At 57.4% G+C, this 12,308-nt stretch overlaps 1 protein-coding gene across 1 annotated transcript; it reads right to left on the bottom strand.

The window, feature by feature from the left end:
- Nucleotides 1-7,832: 7,832 nt before the first annotated feature.
- FOXD3 (forkhead box D3) lies at nucleotides 7,833-9,041 on the bottom strand. The gene has a single exon (XM_036388025.1). It carries the CDS (start codon nucleotides 9,039-9,041, stop codon nucleotides 7,833-7,835), a length of 1,209 nt encoding a protein of 402 aa, XP_036243918.1.
- Between the last annotated feature and the right edge of the window lie 3,267 nt (nucleotides 9,042-12,308).

Here is a 12,308-nt window from a genome sequence, read left to right as displayed (position 1 = left end):
TGCGCCGGCAGGAGGGGACGCTCCAGGGGGACCTCAGAGCCCAGTCCGGTGCCTAACGGGGCTCCGGGAGAGCTGGAGAGGGACTCCGGACAAGTGACAATGGAAGGGGGAATGGTTCCCCCTGTCGGAGGGCAGGGATGGATGGGATATTGGGCAGGAATTCCTGGCCCTGGCACAGGTGCCCAGAGCAGCTGCGGCTGTCCCTGGATCGCTGGAAGTGACCACGGCCAGGCTGGACAGGGTGTGGAACAACCTGGGGTAGGGGAATGTGTCCCTGCCATGGCAGGGGTGGCATTAGATGGACTTTAAGGTCCTTTCGACCTAAATCAGTCTGGGATTTGTGTTTTTCTACCATGCCAGCTGGGGAGCAGCCCCTCAGCCCTTGCAATTGGAGACGATATCTGGGAACAAAGCACAGAATCTCAGGCTGGAATACACAGTGGGGTCATCTGGTGCCACCTCCATGCTCAGGCAGGGCCATCCCTTGAGGCTCTCTGGACACAGCCAGGAAGACTCTGGAATCTCTCTGTGATGCACCATAGGCCCCACGTTTTAACCTTTCAGTCTTGCCCCTTTTCATTCTCTCGATGAAGTACAGAGCATAACAAAAATCAGAGAATCACAGGATGGTCTGGCTTGAAGGAGACCTCAAAGATCATCTCGTTCCACCCTCTGCCATGGGCAGGGACACTTTCCACTATCCCAGGCTGCTCCAAACCCTGTCCAACCTGGTCTTTTCTTCTGGTCTGACTGAGGTCAGGACATGAAACTGAGCAGAAAACTGATTATTCTATAAACTACCACCACGTACTGAGGGTTTCATGGCCACACCTGCCAGGTGAGCTGGCAGCAGTGCTCTCCTTGGGCTGGAATCCCAGGGCTGAAAGTTGTGATGGATTTAAACACAGCTGCTACAAAAAACAAATGTGGTCAAGAAACGTCTGACCGCTTACAATAGAAACGTTAAAGTAACCAGAGATTACTGCAAATCAAATTAGTTTGTAATTTTTTTTCAGATGTGCAGATTATTTTTAAAACGTATAACCACTGTAAATATAATATTTTGTAACACCAGAGGTAGCTTTTCTTCCTTCATGGTTTTCCAATGCAGGATGCTGATTTCCACTATCCCAACCATTTCTGAGTGCAAATTCTTTGGACATCCTGGTCCCTCTTACACCAGCCATATTTTCAGCCACTTGTGCCGTTGTCTCATGTGGGATGGTGTAAAGAGACTGAAATCTCTCTTAAACAGGTAAAGGTAAAAATCACACCTGTCTGCTGGCTTGCCAAGGTGTTTGGAGCCATAATCCTGTGAAAAATGGCAGATTATGACCATCAAATTTTATATAGTTTGCCTAATCTGATATACTCAATAATTTATATTCCTGCTGGGTAAAGTGCATCCATGTCAGGATTTTGACAGGAGGTCTGGAACTGACAAGTCTGTAAAATAAGGATAATCCTAGGAATCCATCAATTACAAACTTAGAGTTACACCTCCTGAATCCACAGCGTCTGGAGCTGCTTTATGGCACTGAAACAAGTGAATTCCCAGCCTAAGCCCGGGGGAGAATCAGCAGGGCAGATTCCTGTTTCAGTGCCTCTCTCCTCTCCTTTTACTCTCCCTTCCAGGATTTTCCATGCCCGGAATTCCCCAAAGAGCAAGGCCGGGGAGCGCTGATAACTGAGCCGCTCCTGAGTCCGCACTCGTTGCCTGTGAACTATCACCAAAAAAAAAAAAGAAAAAAAAAAAAGGAAAAATAAATTTAAAAAAAAGAGGAGTTTTTGGGTTTTTCCTTGGAGATTATTGCTAATTCTGGACCGGAGCTGGGATAAGCGAGCAGGAGCCCGCGGCCGCACATTCAAGTGCATTATTTCAATTAGCCGAGCGCTCTTTGTTGCAAGGTGAAATCATTCACTCCCCGGGAAAGCTTTTTTATTGAATGCTTTCTAAATACTCGCATCGGGCGCGTCGCCTGGAATTGAGTCTCTGTCACTTGTGTTTCTGCGGTGACTTTGACCAGATCAATGACTGGAAAAGGCATTCAGGACACATTGATACGGCGGGGTAGGAGACGAGCGCGGCTTGGTGCTCAGGAGTAGGGAGAAGCCGATAATGAGCAGATAAACGGCTTTGCTTAACCCTTGGCGTTCTCGGGAGGCTTCGGAGCTCCGCTGCCTCCTCTCCGGCTCTGTGGCTTGATGGCAGCCGAGCTGTGGCAAGGCAAAAAATCCATAAATTTGGGGGGAAATGCGGCCAAAATAACGAGAAAGTCTTTGCTAGGGCGGGCGGGAGTGAAGAGCCTGCAGCCATAAAAAGTTCCGGCTCTTGCAGAATTTCGTTTGTGAGCGGAGCCGCGGTGCCGGAGCGAGCGGGGGAACAAACTCTGGAGGGGTTTGCAATTGCAGATTCCCAATTTGACGATTCCCAGATTGTCCCGAGCCCAGGACATGCCCCGGGATGTGGCGGGCACGGAGCCGCGCTGCCAGCCCCGCTCTGAGCCCTCAGCAGCCTCGGCTCCTTCGCGTTCTCCTTTGCCGAGCAAAACCAGGAGTAACCGTGGCACAAACCACTACCTGAGCCCGCAGGGAGATGGATTTATTTTTATTTTCCCCCGTTAAGTATTGGCACTTAATAAAGTAATTACAAATTACTGAGGGTTTCGGGTTTTCTTTTGAATTCCTGCCATTTTCTAGGCACTGGGCGACACGGAGTTTCCCTCGTCCTACGCGAGGATGCTCCGAGTCCGCGGTAAAGCAGAGCAGGACTTTTCCTTCCATCCTTTCCCGGACAAGTTTTCGTGTGTCTCGGGTTTTCCCTTCTCGCTGAAGCTCAAGAAAACCGTGATTTTATCGCACCTGGAGCTCAAGGACGCTCCCTCTCACATTTTGCCGTCTTTATAAAGTCGCGCGGTTCCCGCTTCTTCAGCTTGCTTACCAAATCCCGGATTAATAAAGTTTACTTAGTTATTTAAATAGATTAAATGTCACATTTTAAATGGAAGGGGAAGGTTCTACCTTCCTGACCTATTTTTCATTTCTGATTTAGAAAAAGGCAAGATTAGCATGGATATTGCATTTTCAAGGACCTCGCCACTATTAAATAGACTGTTAAGTGCATTTTATGGCTGAAGAGTCTGTTCCCAGTTCAGTCTGGAAGACGTGCTAAGTTCATCTCTACCTGCTACATTGAACATTCACTGACTAAAATACTTCCTGTGGATGTAGTACCTATGCTCTGTATCTTTTAAGTACATAACGCTTCATGTTTTAGGACTGGTAACACGTAATTCAATAAAAGCCCCCGGAATTGAAGAGTTGCCTCTCTAGAAAGCTGGATGGCGGGTGTTTGCCCGGGTGCGGCTCGGCGAGGCTGTGGGGATGGATGCCACGGACGCTCCCGGCTGCGGGCGGAGGTTGGAGCGCATCAGTCGCCGCCCCGGGGGATGCCCGGGCTGTTCCGCAGCCGCGGAGATGGGCAGCGTAAGTTACGCGCGGAGCTCGCTGTGATTCTTCACTCTCCGCCTTTTAACACTAATTAAATGCCCCCGGGAATGGCCAGGCTGTTTTTTCCGCCTCCCGGAGCAGGCGGGGAGAGGCCCCGAGCGCACCTCGGACGCGAGGGAGAGAACAGAAACTGCCCGAGGTGCCCCGAGAGGCAAAATCCCATCGAATTCCCTCATCCCCCGGGAACTGCCCCCTGACCCGCACCCGCACGGGTGGGGAAATCCCCAATTCCCCTAAAGCAATCCTTGCTGTCTCTCCCCCGAGGGCCCCGCGAAACATGAGGGGTGCCTTATGCCAAAGCCAAATGCTGGCGCTCCTTCCTTTGCGTCCCGCCCGGGACACGCCGGCTCGGGCAGTGCTTGGCGGGGTAAATCCCCCGGTACCCCCAGCCCGTGACCCCCGGGGAAGCCGGAGCCGTTCTCAAGCGCTGCCCGTGTCCCAAAGGGGGCTGATGTCGCCGGTGGATGATTTCCTGCGGCCACGTCTCGGTGCGACAGACCGAGAAGGGAAGGTCTGCGATGGACATCGCTCCCCGGCCGCCCGGAGCGCTCCCGGCGCTGTCCCCTGCGGTAACCCCGGCCTCAGTTGTGCCCTCCCGCAGCTCCGGAGCAGGGTCTCCGATCGCTGTCCCCCTCCGGGGACACTGCTGCGGCCACGCGGGTCTCGGCTGGGGGCAGGCGGGGGGGATACCCGGAACGCTGGGGCTGCTCACTGAGATAAAAACACACGCGCGATAAACACACGTTTATAAATAACCGCAAAAGATCTTTCCCTGCCTTTTCCAGCGCTCGCCGCAGCCTTTCAACACCCATTAGCCCGAAACTTTCAGCCCCTCTCGGTGCCCGGGAGAGAGCAGCGATGCTATAAATAGGCGGCGTTGGGAGCCGGTAGCGCGGAGAGGGAGGAAAGGGGGGCGCAACTCCCGCGGCCGCGCAGCGAAAACGAGAGGGTTCCCCGGGAGCCCCGCATCAGCCGAGGAAATGGCCCTGATGAGCCCCATCTCGTCCCCTTTTCAACCAGCGTGATGGTTTAGAGGATTAGGGCCAGATCCTATCGGCAGATCCTATTATAAATCCCTTCCCCCGGCGGAGGGAGCGGCGGGGCCGTAATTGGAATAAATCAGGAGCGGGGTCGGGGAGGGTGCAGGGGGTGGTGGTTCTGGGTAAACTCTCGGGGCTGCGGGAGGGTCATTTTCCCGGTGTTTCGGATCTAGTTACTTCCAACACACCCCAGGGACCGACGTGACACGACTTATACTAATGGGCATCTGTCACCGGCCGTGTCAAGTTTTGCCATATGCGGCGGACAAGTTTGTGGAAGGGAAAACAAGGGAAAGAACAAGGGAAGGAGTTTCTGTTGTCTGTTCCCGTGGCTGAGGGAGCTCCGCCGGGATATGCTGCTCCCTCTCCTCCCCGGCCCGGCTGTAGGGACTGCGCCCGCTCCGCTGGGAGCCGGGAAAGCCGCTCCCGTCCCGGCGGCAAACCCTCCCCTGTTCGGGGACCGACTTTTGACGCCCCCTACTCCGATGCCCGCCGGTAGCTCTGCGGGACCCGCCGGGACGCCCCGTCGTGCCGCCCGCTGCAAGAGCGCGGCTGCGGGCGCTCCGGATCCCCCGATGCCCCGAATTGCTCCCGGACTCCCCGATGACTCCCGGCCCCGGGGGTGTTCCCGGCCCCGAAGGTGTTCCCGGCCCCGGAGGTGCTCCCGGCCCCGCGGGCCGTGAGGGCGATCCCGGTCCCGCGGACGCTCCGGGGGAGTTCCCGGATCCGGGTGCTGCGGGGATGCTCCCGGTCCCGGGGTGCTCCCGGCCCCGGGGGGGCGCGCCCGTTCCCCGCGGGTGCAGCGGGAGCTGCCGCGCCCCCCGCAGGCCCCGGTGCGCCACTGCAGCCCCGCCGCCACCGGGAGCCCCCGGCTGCGGGCACGGCCCCGCTGCCGCTCGCGGCCCCGCGGCTGCGGGCAGCCGGCGGCTCCCGCGGGGAGGCGGCCCCGGATGGGGGGCTCATCCCGGGGTTCTTCCCGACCCCCGCGCCTTCCCAGTGCCGCCCGGCCCCGGGAGCCGCCGCCGCTTCCCCGGGAAAGGCTTCTCCTGCGGGCCTCGCTGTCCTCGGCGATGGAGGGGACAGCGGGGGAGAGAAAGAGAGGCCGGAGGTTACGGAGGGAGAAGCGGCTCCCGGAGGGAGGCAGCGGGCAGGAAAGTTGCCGCTGCCGCTGCCGCCGGCGCGCAGATGCCGAGCCGAGGCATTGCTGCTATGTGGGGAAATATGAGCGAGTAATTTTATAAGTAACAAAGGCTGGGGAATGGAATGAGCCCCTGTTATCCGGTGTCCTCTGGAAGCCCTGGATCAGCAGCTTCTTGAGCCTCGCAGCGACTCCGGGCAGAGGCTCCTTTCTTTTTTCCCAGGGGATCGGCTAAATATAGAAGCCCCCTCGATCGCACGAATCACCCACCATTTGCTGTTTGTGTAAAACCGATTAGCCAGACACAACTGTGAAACAACTCGTTCCTCTGACACCGCCACGCACCGCCACATTCCGCTCCGCGGGGTTCCGCGGGGCCGTGGGTGCCCGCGGAGGGCCCCGCGTGTCCCCGCTCCCTGCAGGTTCTCCCTGTCCCCGGCAGATGATTAGCGAGTCCTTATTTATAAAGTTCAAACGACCTCATCACCGTGGCTGCTCGGTTTATTTTAGTCTATGTATGCGGAGGTATAAATATTTACTTAGGAAGAAATAATATTTACTGCTTACCAGGAAAGCAAGGACACTTTTATTTATATATTTATTTTAAATCCACGGCTGCCAGAGGGTTGTTGGAGGGGAAATAAGCGCCTGGTTCAGCTCCTCCCGCAGCCGAGCCTGCCGCATCCCGCATCCCGCCTGCGTTTTACGCCGCCGATTTTCCTAACAAAGACAACGAATTATTTGAGCGGAAAAGCGAAATCCAGGACGCTTTTCCAAGGTGACAAAATTTCAACTTTTTAAGAGGGAGATAATAAAGCACCAAACACTGTCAGTGCACGGGAGACACCGAGATCTTAGCAGGCTCAACCCCCCGACGCGCCGCTTTAAATATTAGAACGCTACATATTATTTCCTTTTTTTTTTTCATTTTAACTGTCTCCTTATTTTAGCCTCGAAAACACACACATATATATATACATATATGTATGTACGTATGCTTATTATTTTTAATTTTAACAGCTGCCATTAAAGCTGAGTTATTGGGAATTAACTGGGAAAGGCCGATCCCTTCCCGGGGGAAGATCCGCTGTTTTAACCTGACTATTTATCTGATCTAAACGAAAGATCCGCGCTCGGATACCGCACGGCCACGGCCTGAATATATATATATTTTTTTTTCCCTCTAAAATAAATAGTAAACATTTATTAAATCAACCCAACGTGGTTTATTTAAAATAATTTCCCTTCTAATTAGCCCCGACCGCAGACCCAAAGCGTGCCTATTCCGGCCGGGAATGCCGCAGCGCCGGGATGTAGTGTTGAAGTCAGGCCGAGAAAAAATTAATATATTTAGGGAAACATCACGGCGCGCTCGCGGGAGTCTCGGATCTGCCGGGGAAGGTCGGATTTGGAAGGAATCGGGGTGAAGGCGGCCCCGCCGCCGCGGGGCCGGGCGCTGTCGCTGCGCGGCCGAACCGGGCGCAGGGACCGCGGGAAACCCGCCCGCGCCGCCACCGGCGGGATCCAAAGCTCCGCGGCACCGGAGAACCGGCGCTCCGCGGCCGCGCCCCGAGCGCGCCTCCAGCCTCCGCGGCCGCGCAGCCCGTCCTGCGGCCGGGGGTCACAAAGACACCGCTCACACAGAGAACGGGCAGAGCATTTTAAAAATTTATTTACAAAGTTGTGTACAACACGAAGGGATAACATTTAGAATACATATATTCATTCATATATAAACAGACTTCTATAATAGAATGACAGCGTTTTTCCTCCTTTTTCTTTTCTCTCCAAAATTCTCTCTCTTTTTTTTTCCTGTTCGTTCGTTTAATATTTAAAATTTCCCCCGCTTATTTCTTTTTTTTTATACAATTCTTTTTTTCCTCGTTTGTTCGTTTATTTCGGATAAAACCGCTCGGAGCGCCGGAACCTTCAAAAAAAGTGAAAGTTCACGGCTCCTAATCGCGACCGTCATTTTCGCCTCTTTAGAAAAATAAAAACCCCGAAAGCAACGTCAGTGATTTTTGATACAAATATGTACAAGCGGCGGTGGCGGCGGCCGGTGCCCGCTGCTGCTGCTGCTCCGGGTCCGGGCGGCCGCGGAGCCCCGAGGGGGCGGCCGGAGCTCCCCGGGGCGCTGCCCGGGGCTACTGCGCCGGCCACTTGGCCTGCACGGCGGCGGCGGGGGCCGCGGGCTGCAGGAACTGCCCCGCGATGATGTTGGTAGGCACGCTGAGGATGGGGGCGATGGCCGCGGTGGTCCTGGCCAGCGCCAGCGGCTGGTGGGCCATGAGGGCCGACTGCACGGTGACCGGCGGCCGCAGGAAAGTCTGTGCGCTGGCGGCCGAGCTGGCGGCGGGGACGCCGATGATGTTCTCGATGCTGAACGACGGGCGGCTGCTCGGCTCCGACTTGACGATGGAGCCGGCGGCGCCCAGGCTGTTGAGCTGCAGCTGCAGGCTGGGGCTGAGCTGGGAGTTGAAGGCTTTGCGGCTGAGCTCGCTGGACGGCAGCAGCGGCACGGCGGGCGGCAGCATGGGCCCCACCGGGGGGATGTAGGGGTACTGCAGCGCGGCCGCGGCCGCCGCGGGGTGCGTGTAGGCGCCGGGGTGCAGCCCGTAGGGGCGGCCGTAGGGTCCGGCCAGGCCGTAGGCGCCGAAGCCCTGCATCATCAGCGCCGTCTGGTCCCGCAGGTGCTCCTGCTGGTGCCGCTTGAAGCGCTTCCTGCGGCGGAGGAAGCTGCCGTTGTCGAACATGTCCTCGGACTGCGGGTCCAGCGTCCAGTAGTTGCCCTTGCCCGGGTTGCCGGGCTCCCGGGGGATCTTGACGAAGCAGTCGTTGAGGGAGAGGTTGTGGCGGATGCTGTTCTGCCAGGCGGGGAACTTCTCCCGGTAGTAGGGGAAGCGGTTGCTGATGAACTCGCAGATGCCGCTGAGCGTCAGCTTCTTCTGCGGGCTCTGCAGGATGGCCATGGTGATGAGGGCGATGTACGAGTAGGGCGGCTTCACCAGGCTGCTCTTGGGCTTGCTCTGCCCCGCTGCCCCGGCGCCGCCGCCGCCGCTCGCCCCCTCCTCGCCGCCCCCCTTGCCGCCCTCGGCCGCGCCGCCGGGGGCCGCCCCGGCCGGGCTCCCGCTGCCGCTGCTGCCGCTCTCCGCGCCCGCCTCCGCGGGCAGCGCCAGCTCCGCCGCCTCGTCCAGCGGCAGGCGCGGCAGGGCGGCGGGGCTGCCGGCCTCGCCCTCGCTGTCCTTGCCCGGCCCGTCGTCGCCCTCGCCCACCACGTCGATATCCACATCCTCGGCCGCCGGGACGGCGGGGCCGGACATGTCGCTGGCGCTGCCGCCTCCCGACAGGGTCATCCCCGCTCGGCGGACGGGGCGCGGCGGCGGCGGGGCCTCCCGCCCGCACCGGGCTCCCCCCGCGCCCCGCTCCCGCCGCTCCTCCGACCGGTCCCGGGGGCTACACCCGAGCGGCCCGGCTGCGCCCCGCGGCGCCGTCCCCGCGGGGCATGGGGCGGCCGCGCCCGCTGCTCTCCCGTCCGCGGGGCTGCCCTGGCCGCCCGGTCACCTCCCGCCGCCGGGCATCGGGGCTCAGGCGGCGCCGCCGGATCCCGCCCGCCGCGATGCGCGCCCGAGGGCGCCGCGCATGGGGCCGCTCCGCGGGCCGCCGCCGCTCCACCGCTCCGCTCCGCGGCCGCGCCGCGCACCGCTCCGCCGCCCTCCGCGCCGGCTTGCTGGTGTTGGTTTTTTTTTTTTTTTTTCTTTCCTCTTCCCTCTTTCCTCCTCTCGTCTGGCTTTTTTTTGGCCGCTGTTTTTTCCCCCCCTCGGCGGAGGGAGGGGACGGAGCTGCCGGCGGCCGGGCCGGGCGGGGCGGGGGCAGGAGGCCGGGGGTCGCGGGGCCTCGCTCGCCACTTTGGCAGCGCGGCGGTCCCGACTGCCTGATAGATTACTTTCCCGTTAAAGATATACTCGGAGGCGGCTCCACGTGACCGCCTGACGTCAGGCGCCCCGCTGTGAAGTCATGCAAAACTCGAGTTGTTTCATGGACTGTCAACAAAGACCGGCGGCGGCTCCGCTCTGCCCGCCCCGACGGGGCCCGACGGCACCGGCACCGTTCGGCCCCCGCGGAAATGCCGCCGCACCGGGGCTCGCCGCTGCCGCTCTCGGTGCGCAGCGCCCGGAGCCGCCGCTCTCGGGGCGCTCGGCAGCGCAGGCTCAGCGGATGCGCCGCCGCAGGAGCGCCTAAAAGCACCAAGTTTGGGCTTTGAAACCACTTTTCAGTGGGTTTCTTTTTTTTTTTTTTTTTTTTTTTTTTCCAGCGGCAGCAGGGCAGCAGCACCAGCTGGGAACGGAAGATCAGAGAATAGCTATTGATTTATCTATTAGGTTAGTTGCAGAGAGAAATAAAAAAGACCTAAAATAACAAAGGGAAACTATAAATAAAGAACCTTTTAGCCGGTTACCTTTTTTTTTTCTTTTTTTTTTTTTTTCTTTTTTTTTTCTTTTTTTTTTTTTTTTTCTCTTTCCAGAGGTGTTAACGACTTAATTATTGCGGGCTTTAGCATATGAAAAAGTAGGAAATGAGGGAGTGTGTGTGAATGTGAGGACCGTATTGCCGCGGCCCCAGGTAAGCCCCGGCCCGGGGAAAGGCGCCCGGCGGGGCGGGAGGGGGCCCGGCCGCCCACCCCTGCCCCGGTGCGGAACCCCCCGCCCGGGCCCTCGGCCGCGGGTGGCTCCCGGGGTTTGGCTTTTTAATGCGTCCCGCCGAGCCCTTCGCTCTGCTGCTTCCCGCACGTGTTGTCCGCTTTCGGTAAATACAATTAAATTAGGGGAATGCCCCAGGAGTCAACGATTTCCTACGAGCGGCGCTGGTTTAGGGAAAGCCATTCCCGTCCTTGTCCCAAACCCATCGGGGCTCCGAAGGGTCGCTGTCCCGGCCCCTCGCAGAGCCTGTGCCGGGCCCGTTCCCGGGGGTGGATGGGGGGACCCTTCCCGCGGGCGCGGAGCCGCTTTCCCCCCGCGCTCCCGCAGCATCTCCGCGGCCCGTGAGCTCCGCACCCGCGCAGCGCCCGCTGTCACACGCGCGGTCACAGAGCCACACGCTCACACACACGCACTCGCCTTGTGTGACACCCGGCGCGCCGCAAAGGCTCTCCCAGGGAAAAAAAAAGAGGAAAAACCCCAACTCCGCAGCCCCCTGTTCCATTTGTTGCGCTTTTCTTCGGCACAATAAAAGTCAAATTAATTGATTCGTATTATTAATTACGGTGCTTAGCGTGAAAAGAAACGTTTCCCCTCGATTAGGGCTCTATTGTGCTAATCCCGTGTTCAATCACGGCTGCCGGCTGAGCGGGGCCGCCCCGCTCCGCGCCTCTCCGCGCCCCTCCGCGGGCGCTGCTGCGGCTCCCAGGCCTTCACCTGCTGAAGTTCAGGGCGGCATTTCGAAGCCCATCCCTTTGGAAAGTATTCGGGAGCCCACCCGGGCGGAGAAAAGCTTTGCTAAAAATCAGGAAAGTTTCCCCCAAATAAACCGGGAGCCCCCGAACCCATGGAAGTTCAAGGGCTGGAGGGGAGCAGGAGCCGCGTCCTGCAAAGCGATAAAACAATTAAAGCAGCTCCCGTGGAGGTGGAAACCCACAATAATGACACGGCCAGAAATAGAAAGTGGGCGCCCATATAGACAGATAGATTTAGCAACAGGAGAAAAACAAACTGTATCGTCCGGATCGATACGGAGTCAAATAGAGACACGGCAGTGCAACGGGAAAAGGGAGGATGGAATAAGTTATGATAGAGAGGGAGAAATTAATTACAACTCAATTTGATTCTAATATGGGAAAGCAAGATCCTGGGCTGCGAAGCGAGTTAAAAATAAATCCGGAGGCTGAGCCTCGGGGGTGGGGGGGATTGTGGAGGAAAGACAGGGCTGGGGCAATTTCTGCTTCTGTAATCGTTTTAAAGGAAGGAGAAACCAAAGGTGTCCCCTTTCAGCTCCTTAAGCCTATTACTTTCACTAATGAGTTATATAAATCGTTGACCTGACCTGGATTAAACCAGCATTGTCGTTCGGTACAAACGTGCGGGGGTAAAAGGGCTCGCAGGAAAGGGGCTGCGGGTGAGAAATCCCTGTAAAATAAACACATCCAAGGGAGGGGACACGACAGGGACACACAGACATCCCCCGACCGCTAGGACCGGGGTCGGGGCCGAAATGGGGCGAGCGGCGGGGCCTGGAACCCCTTTCAGCAGGGCTTTTCGCTGAAGATGTAGATTATTAAATATATATAATTTTCCCCCCTCTATTCTTAGGCCTCTATTTGCATGTGTTTGGATTTCTTTTTTCTTCTTCTTTCTTTCTTTTATTTCCCTTATTTTTTTAATCGTAATAAATCGCTCGTAAACCCGGCAGACCTCAGTGTAAAACGAAATTGGTCATGTTTCCAAAACGGTTTCGGATTTATTTGTATTGGAAATGTATAAACATCCATTCTGTAAAAGGCAACACGTTTAATTAACGATGAGAGAGCAGTTAGGGGCAGAAAGCTAGTAAAATTGTGTGATAAATTTATGGCATTGTTAGCGTGCTTTTAATTATGGCTATTATGTTAATTATTTCACATTAGCATG

This window comes from Molothrus ater, chromosome 9 (assembly GCF_012460135.2).
Source record: "Molothrus ater isolate BHLD 08-10-18 breed brown headed cowbird chromosome 9, BPBGC_Mater_1.1, whole genome shotgun sequence".
Lineage (NCBI taxonomy): Eukaryota > Metazoa > Chordata > Aves > Passeriformes > Icteridae > Molothrus > Molothrus ater.
This window is presented reverse-complemented; position numbering and strand designations above follow the sequence as displayed.

What these genes read in the sequence shown, in the direction of transcription:
- FOXD3 (XM_036388025.1), bottom strand. Translation starts at nt 9,041, where the DNA reads ATGACCCTGTCGGGAGGCGGCAGCGCCAGCGACATGTCCGGCCCCGCC.